This window comes from Accipiter gentilis, chromosome 10 (assembly GCF_929443795.1).
Source record: "Accipiter gentilis chromosome 10, bAccGen1.1, whole genome shotgun sequence".
NCBI classification, from domain to species: Eukaryota; Metazoa; Chordata; class Aves; order Accipitriformes; family Accipitridae; genus Astur; species Astur gentilis.
In genome coordinates this window covers 23,327,962-23,346,293 of record NC_064889.1, presented here as the reverse complement: position 1 = coordinate 23,346,293, position 18,332 = coordinate 23,327,962, and the positions used below count along the sequence as shown (strand labels likewise).

The 18,332-nt window shown below is 43.0% G+C and overlaps 1 protein-coding gene across 4 annotated transcripts; it reads right to left on the bottom strand.

Moving 5' to 3' along the window:
* Positions 1 to 22: 22 nt before the first annotated feature.
* Positions 23 to 18,019, bottom strand: SLC24A1 (solute carrier family 24 member 1). 4 transcript variants are annotated; one of them, XM_049813229.1, is made up of 11 exons: positions 17,848 to 18,019; positions 17,277 to 17,398; positions 15,192 to 16,260; positions 13,376 to 13,438; positions 12,229 to 12,337; positions 6,224 to 6,310; positions 4,247 to 4,347; positions 3,517 to 3,717; positions 3,049 to 3,138; positions 2,019 to 2,185; positions 23 to 1,404 (listed from the first exon to the last, which is right to left on the bottom strand). In XM_049813229.1, the coding sequence occupies exons 3-11, from the start codon at positions 16,113 to 16,115 to the stop codon at positions 1,155 to 1,157; spliced, it is 1,992 nt and encodes a 663-aa protein (XP_049669186.1). In that variant the 5' UTR covers positions 16,116 to 16,260; positions 17,277 to 17,398; positions 17,848 to 18,019; the 3' UTR covers positions 23 to 1,154. The 4 variants fall into 4 exon arrangements, with proteins under 4 accessions (XP_049669186.1, XP_049669188.1, XP_049669185.1 ...); XM_049813231.1 differs by lacking the exon at positions 17,277 to 17,398 and having other exon boundaries at positions 15,192 to 15,348; positions 15,727 to 16,260; XM_049813228.1 differs by lacking the exon at positions 17,277 to 17,398.
* Positions 18,020 to 18,332: the final 313 nt, after the last annotated feature.

Below are 18,332 nucleotides of genomic sequence, written 5' to 3'. Positions count from 1 at the left end.
ACATGAGTTACTGTTAACATTAAACCTTTCAGGTTTGTTGATAGTTGATGTCAGTGGCATTATTTCATAGTGATTAAGTAAAAGACAACAAGAATTAGTGCTGGATACAATCTGAGAATTTCAGAGATTAGTGTCGGGCTGAAAACAAAACTCAAGCAGTTCAACCTCTTGTTGCAGTATTTCTGATTCCTGGTTTTAGTTTTTATTAGTGGTAATGTGGTATTCTAACCCCAGTTCTTCTTACAGTAAGAGGTAAATCCATATGAAATGACATTTGTATGCTGGCACTTACCATAAATTTCAGGGATTGTATTGCAAGATCAGATACAGATTTAAAAGGAGCCATATGGATAGCTTTCAGGATTGCTCTGCGACTCTCAAATCCTGTGTTCTGCATGTAGAAATAACTCTTACTGCTTTGCTTTTTCCTTGAAAAACCTTAGTATTACATTTCCCACAGTTTTAAGAGGGCCAGCAAAAAGCATTTTTTCTGAAGTGCATCACATTTTCTCAGAAGTATGTGTAGAGGACTGGTTGTAGATGTTTTATAGTGGCATTCACTGAAAGGATGAAAACTACTTCTGCATAGGGAAGTCACGGCAAACTAGCTGCAGCACAAACCTCAGGAACCGCTGTGCTCATTGCTTATATGCAATTTGAGGGAGTTCGCTTCTGAGATGCAGAATGTGTGTCCACACAATTATTTTAAGCAGAGTAGTTCTGTAAAGGCAAGCCATAGAGGTCTGATTCTGTTCCCGCTGAAGTACAGCTCATTGATTTCAGTGAGTTTGAGCAGATTACTAAGAGTGTGTTTCTGAAAATATTCTGTGCTGAAAATTAGCTCCATTAACTTGAGGGGATCAGCCATACTGAAAACTTCATGCATCTAACTCCTATCAGCTTTTCCATGAATGCCTAAACATGTATGTTATTTGATGTTGGTCACTTCATTATTTGATCTTTTCTGATCCTAAACAAAAATAGTAGAGGCTGACATACCACTTGAGTTTTGGGGTTTTTTTCCAGTATGGTGAAGATATTTTATTTTCAGTAAGTACGTTATAATTCTGTTGCTTTTTTCAGTAGAACAATTGCTACCTTAAACCCCTTTTAATTTTTATGTATGTGTACATACATCATGAAGTGTCCAAATGTCATACAGATACTGGGCAGGATATGATCTTGTCTTCTAACATGACACTGATGATCAAAAATACAAAGTAAAGAGCAAACATAGTGAACCCCAGTAGTTTGTTCATTTTCCATTTACATACAGCAATTGAGATAATCACAAATAGAAGCATGAGAAAAAGGAGAACAATTGCACAAAACAAACCATTGCTACTGACTGCAACTGGACTGAGTCCATTGAAGACAGAATAAAGGAACCAAGGAACTGGCAAACTGCAAGTAAAAGAAAAGTAATTGAAATGAATGTTTTAAGGCAGTTCATTTTCTGCATCATAACTATGCAATTTTTCCAAGCTGCTACAGAAAAAAGATGCATGATTGCATTCAGTATAACTCAGCATAAATCTAAAATTGATGAGCTTCATGTCAAAAATTGCATTTGGATAATACTTGCATTATCATAACGCAATCCAAGAATCTAAAAGGGTTTCTAAAGTAATACCTATGAATTAAGTGTTTCAGCATGCTATAATAAAGTAAGTCCTGATGCTTTATTGATGAAAGATTCAGGCACAGATACTGAGCCTTGATTGGGTAGGACCTGAATGTCTCTGAGTGACTAGATAAGTATGCTGTCTGTAAGTCTTTGATGTTAGCCAAAGATTTGTTGCATTTTTGTCTTGGAAAAATCAGTAGTTTTATGTTGTTTCAAAATCAGGTGAAGATGGTGGACTAAGTTATAAAAGTCTGTCTTTTCCGGCTGGGTAACTGGTTGCCTTCATTTAATTACAGCTAAAATGAAATTAATTAGGACAGTGTTTGGAATAAAACCAGCTAGCTTTGTATTTCAGAAGAAATGCATCTTTTGGCATTGAACTAATACTCACCCAACAGTGATATCAAAGATATTGCTGCCTACGGAACTGGAGACGGCCATGTCACCTAAGCCTTTCCGTGCAACGATGACACTGGTGATAAGGTCAGGGATTGATGTTCCTGCTGCCAGTATGGTTAACCCCATAATTTCCTCTGATATCCCAATTGTTTCACCGACCTAATTACACATAAAGGAAGTTGGGTAGGGCAGTTAGTTTTGGAACATGGAATTTAATTACTCTGTGCAGTCTTCTAGGCTTTGTGCCGTATTCGAGTTAAATATTCTGAATCCCCTTAAACATGGTAGTATTTTTCTGCTTTATAGGATAAAAAGCTAAATTTCATAGCGTATGTTGATCTCGGATTTGTTCTATGCTGTAGAGGGCATCTGATCATAGTGTTGCCCAGACTAAGCAAGGTCAAGGCAGTTACAATGCAACTGTTCTGTCCTAAGTTCATGTCTTCTGTATGTTTTCTACCTTTCCCTCTCCAAATTTAACATCAGCTATGTATGATCTGAGAGCTTTGGGAAATGACAGTCTTTAGATTTACAGCATGATCAACTATACTGTGAATGTGCAATATATCACTAAATACAAATTCTCATTCTACAAGATGCAAGTATTATTTCCCAGAATACCAGGTGAACATTAAGGCAATGGGAGTTGCGATCATTTAGCAGCTTCCAGAATCAGAACCTGTATTTTCCTAGAATTTTAATTAGGTAAGGGATAATTATGTTCTGCACAGAAGCATTCATCAACGAAAAGGCAGCATTAAGATAAATCTTGACGGCACTTTTCCTTTCACTGATGTGCAAGTTGCCTTGGAAGCTCTTAAAAAAGAATGACTCTTTGTCAAATTGAAAAGAATGAAATTGAAATTCCCTTTTGGGTTCTAACAAAACAAAGTTTCTACTGTTTTGATAGATGACTGCAGCTGTAATTCATCAGATAAAATGCCACAGTGACACTGTTCCCTCTCTCTCCATCTACTTGTTCTGAAATGGTCTTGTTTGCAGAGAGAAAATAAACCCCTCACCTGGTGAGCCCACCACACCATGAGGTAAGAGAATACAGCAATCCACACGATGGATCCAAAAAATGTGAAGACAAAGAATTTTTTGGAGTCCTGTTAAAATCAAGTTTGAAAAGAAAAACAAGCAGAAGTTTCAGGAAAGTTAACAATCCCCAGTGAAAATTATTCACCTGATACACTTCACTGCAATCAATTGCTTTAACATGGACCCTGGTCTCTTTAATTCTATGTATTTTTTTGTCAGCTTGATTAGATGACCAGTAGTTGCTAGTCTTTTGGGGTTTATTAAATTAAGTCTCTGGAACTATGTTATGCTGCAGGTGGGGCACCTGTCCCACTCCTTGCAGCATTAACAGCACTTTAAGTATGCAAAGACTCTAGACATGGAAAAGTAGAACTGGGGGCTCTTGCCAAGAGGAAATCTATAGTTCAGTTAATAAATCCAGTAGCAGAAGGAAGACAGATTCTTACTGGGTTTCTAACATCAGGCATAGTGCTCCAGAGAGGAAAGACAATGGGAAAGAGGAAAAGGTAAATTGCTTGTTTTTTCCTAGTTTCTGGCCATTCAAGAGATAATGGCTCATCATTTTCATCATTTTCTGTGCTGTCATCATCACTGTCTTCCTCACTCTCAGAGCTGCTGTCTTCTGACGTATCACTGTCTGAAGAGGGCTGTAGAGCAGAAAAAAAAAACCAAACCCCAGTATGTTTTCGCACTAACGAGCTGCACAGTGTTTATTCACCATGGCCTTGCCATGGCAGAGGTCACATTTGTAACATGGCTGAGGGCATCCACAACCCACATCTTGCTATTGTGGGACAAATCCAGGCATGCTCTATCTCAGTGCCTGTGTATTATGTTAACTAATTTATATCCATTAACTAGAACCAACTGTTAGACAGGGTTTTGACACAAATGAAACATATATTTTCTGTCCTTGGAAAACCTTTCCTCATCAGAACAGCCAAATTACAGTACCAGTTGGTGTCATATTTTGGACCTGATTTGTGTTTGTAAGCCAAAAGGCTTCAGCTAACACCTTAATATATCTCGTTACTACACACAGAGTCTATTTATAGTTGCCAGCTATGGGAAATGGGTTGGGTCCTATCCCAAAAGCTCTGGAGAGGGAAGAAGGAAAGTACATGGGAAGTTTGGCCTGGACTGAGCGCTTATTGCCTATGATGCTTATTTAAATACCTCTCCGCCTTGGGGTACATCTGCCTTCTGTTTGTCTTTGCTGGGTTCAGAATCGCTGGCAGGAGTTACCTGAATGGTGCTTGGTGCTGCCTTTTCCTCTTCTGCTAAAAGTGATAAGAAGGAATACTGGTTTCAGTCATGTTAGTATCAGGTAGCCTTCCCCTTGCTCAGCAGCAAGTTTTGAGCTTCCTACAAAAATGCGTGAGATTTCATGTTAAATGCAGTCTGATTGCTTAGATTTTCTGTTTGTCCCTTCTGTCTTCTGTGGATTGTGATTAGTAAAAGCTGGGCAGAATCTGGCCCACCTGGCATAGAATGATACCTTGATGCTCCTATGACCTTCTGTCTGAAACTGCTGTAAGAGGCACATGCATAACAACAGGGAAATGCTAATTATCTGATCTACAGTTGATGAGTGTTTCATGGTTTCAGTGTGGATTCTGAAGATCTTATTAAAGCCATTCTTAAAAGCCAGAAAGGGTGTAAAGATTTGCTTCCCCTTTTTTCTTAGCAGAGCATGGTGTTCTCCAGGGAACTGATGTTCTTTGAGGCTTCTGAGAAATGACTGTTAGGTGCTGCCAGACTTTAATCCCTAATCATTCGGTAGGTATTCAAATGCAAATAGAAAAGTGCTGACACATACAGGGAAATAACTGCAATGTCCTCTGTGCTGTTCCTGTCTGTGTTAACCTGTGTAGCCAAGAGGAACACAGAAAACTCTGTACAGAATAGCATACAAATACGGATAACAGAGCAGAAGTGAGAGGGAGTGCCTGATTCTCTGCTTAGTCATAGCAAGGGCCCTTTTCAGAATGCTGCAATTTAGGTTAGGGGATCCCCTCCATACAGTCAAGCCTGTCAAGTCAGTAGGACTGTGTTATCCCATGAATTGTACCAGGATGGGGTATTACAGGGTATCTTATCCTGAACTGGGTAAGCTGATCCAGTACAGTGCCTCACAGCTGCACTAGGGAGCGAGTCTAGAAGGGAGGTTTTTAGAAATGCATGTTTTCAGTGAGTGCCTTTTGGGATTTCTTAAACCACGCCATAGGAGAGTTCACCTGGGATACCTTCAGCCCAAAGCGGGAGACAGAGCGATAATGCTTTTGGAATGCGCACAGCTCTAACTATGCACCAACAAAGTTTGTGGAACACGTCATGGGGTGAAAATTCATAGTGAAGTCAATGTGGTGTTGATAACTTGCACCAAGAATTTACTTGTTTCTTAAACAGTATTTTCCTCAAGTCTGGTCTCATTCACATAGGTGAGGCTCAATGTTGTGAAGTGCTCGGGTGACTGCTGTACTGCAGCAGGGTGCTTGTGGAGGTGGGACCTCCCATACAAAAGTCTGCTTGTTTTCCAGAATCTCCAGCATCACTGACAGCACAGACCCATGTTGTAGCACAGGCTAGCTGCTGCTTCTGAATCAGCTCAGAAAGCCTGTGTGTCAGTAGTGATATAGAAAAACCAAAACCTGTTAAAAAGGAGGATGCACAGACCCTTAGAATTGTTATAGACAAAGTCAGTGCAGCTTTTCTCTCCGGAGGAATCTTTCATACTCTTCTGCAAGCATGCCAAATTTCCAAGCTAAAATGAAGGTTCTTTGTTCTAATGAACGCCTCATTTGCAGGGTCTACCAAAGATCAGAGGCATAGCAGCACCCAACTGTTGTCTGTAATGGCCTGATTTCCCCTCTTCCACCCTTCTGGTGGCAATTTACACTACATCCTTGTAGCACTTCCTGTTTGGATGCTATCTCACTAACCACTCCTACACTCCTGTGGGGATGGCTTTTATTGCCCACTGTTAGCGTATATTGATTGGTTTCTGCTGCATTATTATAGAAGCTATCTGTGACCAGTAATAACAGAAAATTTGTGTTAGACCATGGTGTTTCTTTGCCAGCCCTTGGGTATTGAGTGCTGGGAAGGTGAGGGATTGCAGTGCAAAACAAGGCAAACTCTTCTTGGACTCACCTTCTGGTTTTGATCCTTGTCCAGCTAGAGTCTCTGCTTTGGCCTTGGCTATGTTGCTCAGGATGTCAACCCTGTCTTTAAATTTTGCTGTGGATTAGAAGGATACCTTTGTCAGCAGCTGTCAGCTATGCAAAGCTCCCTTTACCTGCCTCCCCCCCGACACACACACACTCTCGTCCCTTTCCTCTTGCATGTATTGCAGTCGACACTGACTTGTGAATTGTCCTGCTGGCTGTGGCCCTAGGTTTTGGCTGCTGCTAGCTGATCATAGCTCTTATAAGAGCTAAGCATTTAAATACATTTAAATGCTTAGTACTATGATAATTATGCCAGCAATTTGACATGTAACCAATACTTTCATATTTAAAAGAGAAGCCAGAGGGAAGAGCAATCTTTTCCAGGTCAGTAACAGAGGGGATATCTGTACTTCATAGGAAGCAACTGCAGAAAGAACAGAGGAGGAGTTTCAATGCAATATTATTTTGTTCCCAAAGGACTGTTGATTTTTTTCAGGCTAGATGATGCGCAAGCTAAAAATGACACCTTCCTTCTGCCATGTGGCTGTTGAAGAGGCTTTACTGTGCTGCTTGCAGCCTGGTGACCTGATGGTATGGAGAAATAAAAACATTTTATGTTCTAGTTATCCAGAAAATGATTGATTTCTCTAAGTATACATGAGTGTCTCCTCTGCTGCAGTTGATCTAAATTCCTGGTATCCAGGTTCAACATGGCCCAGGCTACCCAAGAGATCATCTTCAGCAGTGCGGTGTCCAGTACTGTATTTCTGGGACTGCTGAGGACTTCTTCCACTGTAAACCATGCTCTGCTCAGCTGAGCTGCTTTATTATTGTCTTACAGTGAACTGTAAAACTCTGTGTGTGTCTCCAGAGTTAGGTATTGTGCTCAAATATCTTAACTCCTCCTCTCACTGAAAGTGAGCAACCCATGGGCTCAAATAAAAGCCTCATTTTGCTCTAACCTGTATCCTCTGCTGAGCTGCCTACCCAACAACTAAGCCGAGGGTCACAGGGTTTGCACATGGACAGTAGCCACAAGAAATTGGCCATGCTATGCTTGGCTAGTGGACAGGGCTGTAAATTAATTTCCTCTGAAAGTTTTATCACACTGATTTTAATCTACTGTACTGTTGGCTATGCAGACAGAATGTGCTGTTGTCATTTGCCTCAAGGGCAGGGCCCTGCCACTTTATTCATCACCGTGATACTGAGTCAGAAATAGCAGATCCAAGGCCATGAGCCACGCAGGCAGATCTACCGTTCTGAGCTGAACCTTGTGAAAATCAGTAGACTCTAGTATATGTCCAACAGCTGGGACTGGCTCAAACATTAAGGCCTCTGGGGACGAGTCCTATTCTGGTGAGATTCCTGTTACCATCTGACAGAAACATTTTTTATCAACTGGGATTTCCACTGAACACTGGAATGGCTGGACAGAGATGAAATTATGAGCTCTTCTTTGAAAAGATGGCTAGCACTAAAGAACCTGAGTCTTCCATGCTCCTTGTCAATATTGAAACCTACCAGAGGGGATGCGAAGCACTTTGTTTCGTTCCCCCTCTGCTGATGCTAAGCACAAGCATACCCATCAGCGCAGGGCAATGAAGAGGTGACCTTTTGCTCCCAGCCTCCTCTAACCACCCCGCAATGCATCTTTCTGTTCAGCTTTTCCTAGAAGCTGTTGCAAAAGCTTCTGTCAGCAGGGTCAGGGCAGTCAGGCTCAGCCTGAAGGAGATTATATAAATTCAAGCTCCTGGCTTCCTGCCCTCACCTAGGCTGCAAGCTGTGAGCACTGACCCAAGCAGAGCCTGTGAGCATCTCTCTGTCAGGCTAAACAGATTAGGTCCAGGCCACTATCCAGTTCTCATGAGATCAGTCTCATTTAAAAAGGTGTTAATTCCTCTGACACATTTCATGCAGCACGAACCAAGATTGGAGGAAGAGCTGGCTGTAAGCTGGCCAGATCTGCAGGTCAGCATGGGGAGGAAGGATATCTGTCAGCTCAGCCCGTGCTAGTGCTGGGGATTAGCTGAGCAGGCCAGAGTGCTCGCCCTGTGGGGTGTGCGGTGCTGCATCGGGCTGCCCTCTCACTGCGGGACTGCAGTCCCCTGGGGCACTCGCTGCTGGTAACTCTGCCCCCGGTCTGAGAGCCCGTCACACAGGACTTATCTGTGTCCAGGGGCCCCGAGATGCTCTTCAGGAAGATTCCTGTCCTAGGGATTAACAGCATTCAGGCTGGCTTTAAAGTGGCAGCTGAGCTTCTGCCTTGAGTTTGGCGCTTATCTTTAATTAATTCTTTGGCTCTAGTATTTAATCTAGCAGGACTAACTTAGAACATGAACAGCAGGAAGGATTTTTTTCATTAAAATTTGGCATGAACCTGGAGAATTTGGAGATTCTGCTGTCTAAAAGTGGAACTAAAAATAAAACCCTGATGATTCCTTTTGTCCCTTTGTATCATGATTCTCTTAAAACAAATGATTGAATGCTAATGAAGCAAGGAGAAACTACAGCTGCCTTCAGTCTTCTAGCTCAACTCTAGCCTGCAACACTGCCTGCTGCTCTATTCTGGTCTAATTTCCAAAATCATTAGCTTGTTAACTGAGGCATACTGAAGGTAGACAGCTCTGACAACCTTGCTGCTGGAGCCTTTTTCTTCATTCAAAAGTAAAAGCAGGCTTCTGTCTTCTTCCATGTATGGCTAGAGTTTAAAGAATAATCTGATGGTAAGACTGGAGATTCAGAAATGAGAGGGTTCCTCAGTCTTTCCAAAATCCTTGCTCCCTTTAATTCCCCAACAGTTCCCTCTTGTGTCTAACTGGAAGATGCTGAAGAGATCTCACGCTCTGCTTCTACACACTTTCAGAGAAAGTGGGGAAAAGACCACAGCTGCTAGAAATTCCTCAATTAAATTAAAAAAAAAAAAAGGCACTTTGAAAATAAAAGTTTCTATTAAAAATGTAATTCAGGATGCAATGTCAATGTTAGAACTTCTAAAGTAAAACACCTAGTCTCCTGTAGACAGAGACTTAAGTAATGATCCCTTCCCAATACAAAAAGAAAACCACAAACATTCTGAACTTAAAACACTGTTCAAATGAGAAATTTTGTTTCACACAAGGGGTGTTGCACTAGGAACAGTGAAACAAAGTTTGTATTTCAGACTTCTACTGTATCTCTAAGACCTCTGCCTCTGGAAGTTGGTTTTGGAGGTCCAGTGCTGGCAGGTTTTCCACATTTTGGACCCTTGCTGCCCTGAAACTGCCTCTGTGCTGCCCAAATGAAATGCAACTGCAGCAGAAAGAAGGAAACCCTGCAGAGATCCCAATTTCAGTAGGTTAAGTTAGGAACTGCTGAGCAATAGTTGGCAACCTTTTTCTTTTGTAGAGTGTTCTTTACCACGGCCTCTAAGTGCTGACGCTACAGGCATTGGCAAGAAGGAACAAGGACCCTTGAGGAAAGATAAATTGCTTTGGGATCATCTTTTATGTTACAACCTAATTACAGAAATGTGTCTGGTACAGACAGTGCTGCACACACTGCAGAGACAAGGACTTTGTTGGTGATCAGTGGGAACTAGGCGCCCAGCTGTCCTGAGGGTACTAAAGTGCTGCAGTACTATTAACACAAAGGCTGAGCTTGCAGTCCTGATATGCCTTGGTGGGTTCAAATCCTTTTTCAGAATCATCCTGGGGAAGTCACTTCATCTTTTCGGCCAAGATCCTCAAGGCACTTGAGTTTCTCATTCTATTCATAAATTACTCCTTTTCTCAAGACTCCCTTTCTTTAGGTATGAATTTATCAGGGTAAGGAGTGTCTCCTACAAGATACACAAGACCTGGGACACGGGGTCCTTGATTTTGAGTGCTGTGCCGTTATAATATCAGTAGTTCCTTTATCATTATCTTTTCTAAGGACCTGTCTCTGTTCTAGCAGTTTTCAGTGAAACAGACATGTATGTGGGGCAGAAGTTTTGCCCTTAACTCAATGGCATTATTATAGTAAAGGGTCTAAGAAATAACTACCTTTTGGAGAGACTGTAGCCCATCTTCACATCGTCCCTGTTGTATTAGACTTGCTTAAGTACATATAGTCACACTCCCATCTAGTGGCGGCCGCATACAGAGACAGTAACTCAAACTGCGTAGCTGAGATCAGAGGGGAAGTTGTCTTTCAGAGAAGATCCAAACTGACCTTCCAGTCCCGTTTATTCAATATTCACAAGTCGTGGTAATAACAGCTTCTTTAGCAAGGCCAGTGGCTTAAAACTGCATTGAAACCTCCCAGCAGTGTATTCTGGGCTGAACTGGCAGGGGCAGCACTGAAGCACTCTCCTTCGCCTGGACCGGCAACCTCAGGCCCCCACAACTACTGCGGAGGTCCCAGGGTTTCACCCGGGCACCAGCCTGGACCTGAAAGCCAAGCATGTGCTGGCCTGGGGTGGGCAGATGCTGCACAAAGACGTTTAGAGGTTCAGGAAGGATGAGATGGCGCTGAAGGGTCTCTGAGGGACAGCAGTCCCTCAGGTCTGGCACTTTCTGATGCTAAATAAATAGCATGTCCTCTTGTAAGTTTTCAGTGCTGTTGATACCACCTTTTCAGGGGATGGGAGGCAAGGGGAGTAGAGCAAACCCTGATGCGTCTGGCTCTTGTTAAGCTACTGCGAGTAACACGATGGGTGCCTTCACTAAAATCTATCAGATAAGACACTTCTCTGTCTTGCTGTCTTTATCAAGCCTCCTTTGTTCCCTTGATCACTTTGGGCAGTTGCAATTTTGATCTGGAGAGTCCTTTTTGTAACCTCTGTGATAGACAGGAGAGGTGTTGATCTGCTTAGCTTCAATCTCTCTTTGAATGGAAGACAGATAATCTCTTTAGAACAAGTAGGGCAGTGGAGGGGCAGGGCATGTTCTGAGCTGGAAAGAATATCTAAAAAAGTATTTTTTAACATGCTTCACCATTTCTTGGAAAATGAACCTCCACATACTGATTGTATTAAGTTGATACAAAGCAGCACATTAAATGTTTGTGCACAAAGACCCCAGGTCTGTCTGGAGATCTGGCGTCTCTGCACTCTGGGCAGTTTAAAAGAATGTGTCTCTTCTTAGTCCTGAGCTGATCAGCCCTTGACCATGGGGATTTGGCCCATTGCCTGCAAAGTACTGTGGGTACAGCTTACCACGACAGTGGTAATACCACAGTGCTGCAGGTGGACTTTTAGAGGTGTTCAGTGTTGGTCTAAATCAAGTACAGATTGGCTTAACCATCATAACTGAAACATACTGTGTTTTAGACCTCAGCTGGGATTTTAACCACTATCAAAATGATAATTCTTCAAGGTTTTAACTTCTTTTACCTCTTCTTCAGGTTTATGCCTTGTGAGGGGCTGTGTGCACAGCTGGGGGGTGTATAGGTAACAAGTTCTTCCTGTGTTCATTTTCCGATTATAAATGAGGCTGATTGATAGATTGAGCAGCTCTTTCTAGAAAACATAGTCACCGCTGAATGCTGCTGTTTCAAGGCTGGAGTGAGGTCTGAGCTAAGAAGAGGAAGGAAGGTGTGACAGAGACATGAGACAGAGTAAGCCTGCAACTCATGTTTGCTGTCCCTGCTATCAGAAAGAGAACAGAAAATGGGGGACTGCAGTGACCGCCACTGTTTGCAGGGATGCCTGCAACAGCAGCTGCTCCATGTGCCTTCATCCCCCCTTAAGCAACAGCTGCCACCACAGCAGTAACCAGTTTGGCACAGGCAAAGTAGATATGGCAGGCCAAAATGTGAGGTGTTCGTCCTTGCTAGCCATGCAATCAGAAGGGGTACAAGCCACTGTTGCAGAGCTCCCCCCACATAACACTATCTGTGGTACTCAGAGCTGCATTTCAAGGATGAGCTGCTGATCCCCAATACTCTGACATGCAAAGGCTGTATTCCCAGCTCTGTGCTCAGGGCTGCAAACCCAAGTCCCTCAGAAATGGAGCATTCACTCACCTTCTGCTAGGGGGTCCAGGGTGTGGATCATGAGTTGGAAGATGGTGCTGCGCATTTGAGAGTTGTGTAGGGAGGCTGAGCTGCTGCCTCGCTGTAAGGCTGATGTAGGCTATGGAAAAGTACAATGCAGCAGTTAATAGCAGATTCCTCCTCAAAACATCTCCGCCATTCATTCACCTCTGCCCTGAGGATGCATTTATATGGAGTCTGATCACCCCAACACAAGGAGCAGCCTCAGTATGGATTTTAAACAGCCTCTGCATTCAAGGTCACAGGGTGGTTGTCAGTACTGACTGTTCACAGCAAGAGACATGGTCTTGAGATAGTAGGGCAACCTGTCCTTAGATAAATGCAATGGGCTCACATGAACTCAGCATCAATACAACATTATTATAAATTATAATAATCAAAGCATGCAGCACTTTTAGTCATAAACTTGATAATAACTGTGTAGATTTATATGCTGTTACAAGGTAATGCTACAGTCATGTCAGGTGTCCTGGCTTAAACTTGATAGCTCTGGTGCTCTGTTCTTATAGTCAGCACCTGAGTCCTAATGAGCTTTTGACTGAATATTAGTTAGAATAGGTGGGTTAAGTGCATAGAGGAACAAGCAGCATCCATGTGAGGTAGCTAACACCTGTTACGTTATCTGTGTATGCAGCCACTACATCAGCTAGGTCTCTCTGTGTAATGGTTACATGGGGAAGACAAAGGGTCAGCAATTTAAACAGCAGCAGAGGAATGAGCTCTTAGGTGTTTGCTACGGGCAAGGACAGACCTTACCAACCTCTGCTTTGGGAGCCCAGGAGGAAAATTGACCATGAAACCAGGTAAGAAAAGTCATGCTCTGAATTTCTCTATGCCTGTTTAAAGCATAGAATGAATAGCACTCTGCTAGTCAAATCCACTTAGGAAACCTGAGCTGTCTCTTAATTTTTATAAAAATTCCTTTGAGGACACAACTCAGCCAGGTGTTCTCTTAAGTAAGCTGTGGCTATTGTGCCAAGCCTGGCTGGTTCTTTGCACAAAGCAGGTTTTGGTCCAGGTTTCCTGACACAGAAGTTGACACCTTATTCACAACCTGACATGGGGAGGGGTTCAAAATACAACGACTTCAGATCCCTGTAAAGTTGCTTAGACCTACCTGCAGCTTTCTCCCGTCTGTTGGTTTCTTTGTTCCATCATCTGCAACTGCCCCACTGCTTTTCTGCATGCAAGCAAAACCAAAAATAATTAAACACCACTACCACTTCCCCTGTTTTTCCAGGATGATAGCTCTTCAGGCTACTGTCTGTGAGAAAGCTAATACAAATGACTACGCACGGATGCTACTGAAAGATCTGAAGCCATGTGCTCTCTGTGAAACCATGTGGCCTCCAAGAGAAACAGGATTCTACCTACAGCTCCTCAGTGAGGATGCAGGTACCCGGAGGTGGACTCAGATGGCCTTTACCATCTGATTCCTGCAGATATAGACAGCCCCAGACTTCATTTCCAAGCATCTGTATCCTTACTTATTTTCCAGCAGAGGCAGAGTGAAGGTGTAAAGGGGTGGTTTTTTCCAGTGATAGGTATTACTTTCCATATAGGTAATTTATTATTCCTAACGGTTAGGTCCAGCAGCTCTCTGTCATCCTACTATACACTAGTGAGAGTTCTCTGTAAAATTAAAGTGTGTTTGGTTTTTTTTTTTCCTTCAGCCTGAAGGGTTGGATTCAATTTGTGATGATTGGTGATGTCCACAGTGTTGTATGTGTATAGCTGCAGTATCTTGCACATGGATCCCACTGACATGTAACACGTGAGCTTTCAGGATTCCCAGCCACGAGCGCTGGCTGAAAGACAGACTGGGAGGAGGAAAGAAAAGCACTTTCTTGATTCTGCACCACCTCAACTATCCTCACCCCTCTTGCTTTCTTTCCTTAAATTATGTGGAGTGCCAAAATCAGAAGGGGCAAAGCATGTTTGAGTGCCAGTGACACACATCTGACTAACCAAGCATGCCAAAGCCAGAGGACAACTGGAAATCTAGTGATTTCTGCTTGACAGTTGGCAGTAGCACAGGTCAAGAGGACAAAGAGGCAGTAGGAGAGTTGGGGAGGGACAGAGAAGGAACAAGTGGGCAGGCACATTTGGGAGGACAAAGCCCCAACTGTCCTGGAGGCCATGTCCTGGCTAGACCTGCTAGTCTGAAATGGTAATTGGCTCTGGGGACATCTTCAGATACTGCCTTTGTGTAAGCAGTCAACTCCTCCTTCAAAAGACAATGGGTGAAGAAGGGTCCTAGTCTCAAATCTGGAGCATGTAGTTACAGCCACAAAACTCCCTGTCTGAGCACCATCAGCATACAGAATCATCTCTGAGCGCACAGAGCTGTGGTCAGTGCATGGAAATGGAATTTGGGCATTTCTATCTTGTTGCCACATGCTGACTGAGAGTCGTGGCAATGGCTGCCAGATCCCTTTCTGTGCTGCATATCAGGTAACAGGTGATACCACCAGTGTCTTAGCAACACACCTAGCTTCAGAAAGGGAAAAGAGAATTTCCTCCAACACCTCTCATCTGCAAGAGGCTTGGACAGTGCCTCTTACAGAAGCCTTTTTTCCCCCTGTTTAACACAAAGTTGTCCAACCTTATTCGCAGACTAAGAATGTCTTCCTGTGGCTTTATTGAAACTCCTTTACAACAACCAAATAAGCAAAATCCCATGCATGTCTTTGAAAGTAGGTAAGCAACTGCAGCTGGTATCTTTAGTAATTGGAAGGGTAGAACTCCCTTTTTGTGGTGTTCTCTAATTTCTTAGACTCTCTACTATCAAGATTGCATTTCCCATATTTTATAACCTGTATTCTGAGGTTTTGTTTGACTGTGCACTTTGAGAAGAAGATGCCGTTTTCCTCTGTGGTTTACACTAGAATGAATTATTTCCAACTTGCTCTCTGAACAATAAGGACACCAACCTTCCGTGTATGCTCTGCTGATGCTGTCTGCACAGCATTTAGCTTCTTGTTCAGCTCCTGCTTCACCCATTGTTCTAGGTACACGTTCTGTTTCATTGTGAATACGTATGTGGCATAGGCAGTCAGTAAAAGGAGGCTTTCCCACCAATCAATGACACTGTCTAGGAAAAACAGGATGAGCATCAGTAAGTCTACAATGTAGAATGAGATGTCTCTAAATAAGGGCCACCATGTCAGGTAGAGTATCTCCCTTGAGAAGAGGGCACAGGTGCCAATGACAAAGAGGATATTAAACACTGCTGAGCCCACAATGGTACCGATGCCCACATTGCTGTGTGAGATGAAGACACCTATGAGGGAGGTGAAGAGTTCTGGTGCTGATCCACCTGCTGCCATGAAGGTGGCTCCAGCCACATCTTCAGAGATCTGCAACTTCTCTGTGATCACTCCCAAAGCAGGGACAAAATACTCATCACACACTATGGCCAAGGCCACAAATACATATACCATGCCAAAGATGTGAAGTACAACCCACCCTTGCCTGCGTTCTTCCACACTGAATAGGTCCTGAGGATATTCTCCTTTGGACTCATATGGTGGCTTTTCGTCTGGGTAGCTTTCACTGACATTTTCTTGCTGTGGTGTTGTATTCACCGATGTAGTGATGGGCACAGTTGGCTCAGGATCCACATATACACAGTGCCTTATTTTGGGTGCTGCTGTGACATTGCCTGTTACGGCAGTCTTATTGCTGGAGCGGTCCCTGGAGGTCACTTTGATAGTGTCCATGGGTTGGGGTGCTGTGTGTGGTGCTGGAAGGGCAGAGGGGCTGAACTGGAGCTGATAAAGAGAGAGAACCAACACTATGGCAAGCAAGAAAAAGATTCGGTTCTGTTGTAGCCGCCTTCTCCGTGGTAAATGCATTTCCTAAAGGTTCCAAAGTCAGAGCTGTGTCCAGAAGCCACTGAAGACTTCCCTTGATCAGCAATTTGCACTTATGTTCACCATTGGAGTTTCTAGCTGATCTTAAGCATCAGGAGTGAAACTGCATGACACAAAGTGTAGAAGCCTGCAAAAGAAAATCTAGTGTAAAAAATAAAGTACTGCAACTTTCCACCATTTGGGTAACATCACTGACTGCTTTTTCTATTTTTCAAAAAAAAAGAAATGGACTTAAATGAGTAAAGGCAGATCTAGATTCAGGTTTCAGTCTTTTTTTTTATGACAGTAGGCTATGCTGATTAATAATAAAAGGTTTGTCTTAATAGAGAGGAGTTGGCCATGATAGTCCAATCTGAGCTGAATTCTGATTCCACCTAATGGCCACATCCAGGAGCTATTAAGGCTTGTGTCTTCACTTGAGTCCAGTTGTTGTTCTGTAATATTAACAATTGGGTCAGTGTTCTGCAGGAGGAGAGGATATGGCTTCTGTCAAGGAACCAACTTTAAATTGCTAGAAAAGATGACACCCTGAGGACAAGATCATGCTGTTAAAAACTCCCTCCTAACAGACCAGTTATTCACCTAAGTAACCTCAACAGGAGAACAAAAACTGCTTGATAGTTCCCAGCCATGCTGCTTCGTGGCTCTCCAGCCTTGCGTTCTCACAGAATACAAACCAAGCAATGGTGAGCTTTTTTCTTTCAGTTTGAGGAGAGCATGAGGAAGACTTGGTCTTAGTAAAACTGAGGGTACTGAGCATCCATTTGTTTCTATGACTACATCTTTTCAAGCCTTTCTGCAGAAATCAGAACTGGCAAAGTGGAATTGTAATCACACCTTTTATTAGGGGATTATTAGCATATCTTGCATGATTATTTGAACAGCATTTAGAAAGAGAGAGAAATTGTAAATGCCAGAGTGACAGAGCCTGTGGCTGTGACAGTATGGAGACAGTGATTTGGGGCTGGACAGGTTTTAGCCTTCAGCACTGCTTGAATGTTTTACCTTAGATATCTCTTTTCATGGATTCCCCCCCCTCCCCGCCCCAAGTGCGAATATTATGTTATTCTTGAGCTGGATGTGAATCATAGTTTTGTAAGCCATTCTCAGATAAGCTCTTCATGCAAGTTATCACACACTTACCCTCTTGCATAACACCCAGTGAAGTAATCAGCCTAAATTTCTTGCAAGACAGGCATTATTATCTTCTTTTAAATAGTTGGGAGGATCACTAAGGCAACAGTAATAGAGGGTCATGGGAGTACCTAGATAAATAGATGATATAAGCTTTGCTTTTTATATGTAAAAAAAACCATAAACATGCATATGGCAGAACTGCGTAATACGTATAACAAATTGCACATTATTAGAAAACAACCCTTCCTAACAAAGATAAAAGAGTAAAAAGAATGACACAGAGAGAACAGAAGATATATGCACACACTCCATTTAAATGCTGTTTTTTACTTCTCCCTTCCAAAATGAGCTGCTTAAAAGACCTTTTGCCTGCAGAAACATATCCAAAGCTAGGATCCATTGTAAGAGCTCTCCAGGCTTTCACAATACCTGACCATCAGCCTCAGCAAAGAACAGTTGCTCTAGTCTTGCAAGTTTAGCAGTTCTCTTACAGGTCAACTCCTGATTAACTCCTCACTTGTGGGACTGTCTCAGTTATGACAGACCTGAAGCAATCAAACAAACCTCCACAGCTTACCTTCCAAAGATGCTGTCCGAGAGGAAGAAGAGTACCAAGGGTTGAATGTAGTGCTGGAAGCTTCTTTGATACTTAACAGCCAGATGGGAGATGCTGTTGCAGAGAGACGCAGATGAAAATGATCCCATTTTCACGATGCCTCTGCTGGCGGAGTTCTAATACAAGAGAGGGTCAGGTGTGAAGGACATATTACTGGTGGAATGGCCAATCCCGTTTAATACCTGCAATCCCTAAGAAGATTAAATAGTATTGTATAGATTTGGGTCTATCACCGAAGCCAATATCTTTGTCTGCTACTACAGGTTATTCTCAGTATGAGGGCAGGCAATTATCTCCATTACAAACTACCAGATGAAAGCACCAACTGTGAGACATGTATCATTCTCACGGCAGCTGGGGAAGAAAGCAGCCAGGGTAAATCACACTGCTCCTCTGCATGGAGCAGTGACAGGCCAGAGAAGCAGCTCTGCTGGCCTTTGCCACAA

Bases quoted from the DNA above. Each gene is read 5' to 3' on its own strand.
- SLC24A1 (XM_049813229.1), bottom strand. From the start codon at position 16,115: ATGCATTTACCACGGAGAAGGCGGCTACAACAGAACCGAATCTTTTTC. The intron at 4,348-6,223 runs GTGAGTCCAAGA...CACTTTTAGCAG, and splicing joins ACAAGGATCAAAACCAGAAG to AAGAGGAAAAGGCAGCACCA. The intron at 3,139-3,516 runs GTAAGAATCTGT...TGATTTTAACAG, and splicing joins TGCCTGATGTTAGAAACCCA to GACTCCAAAAAATTCTTTGT.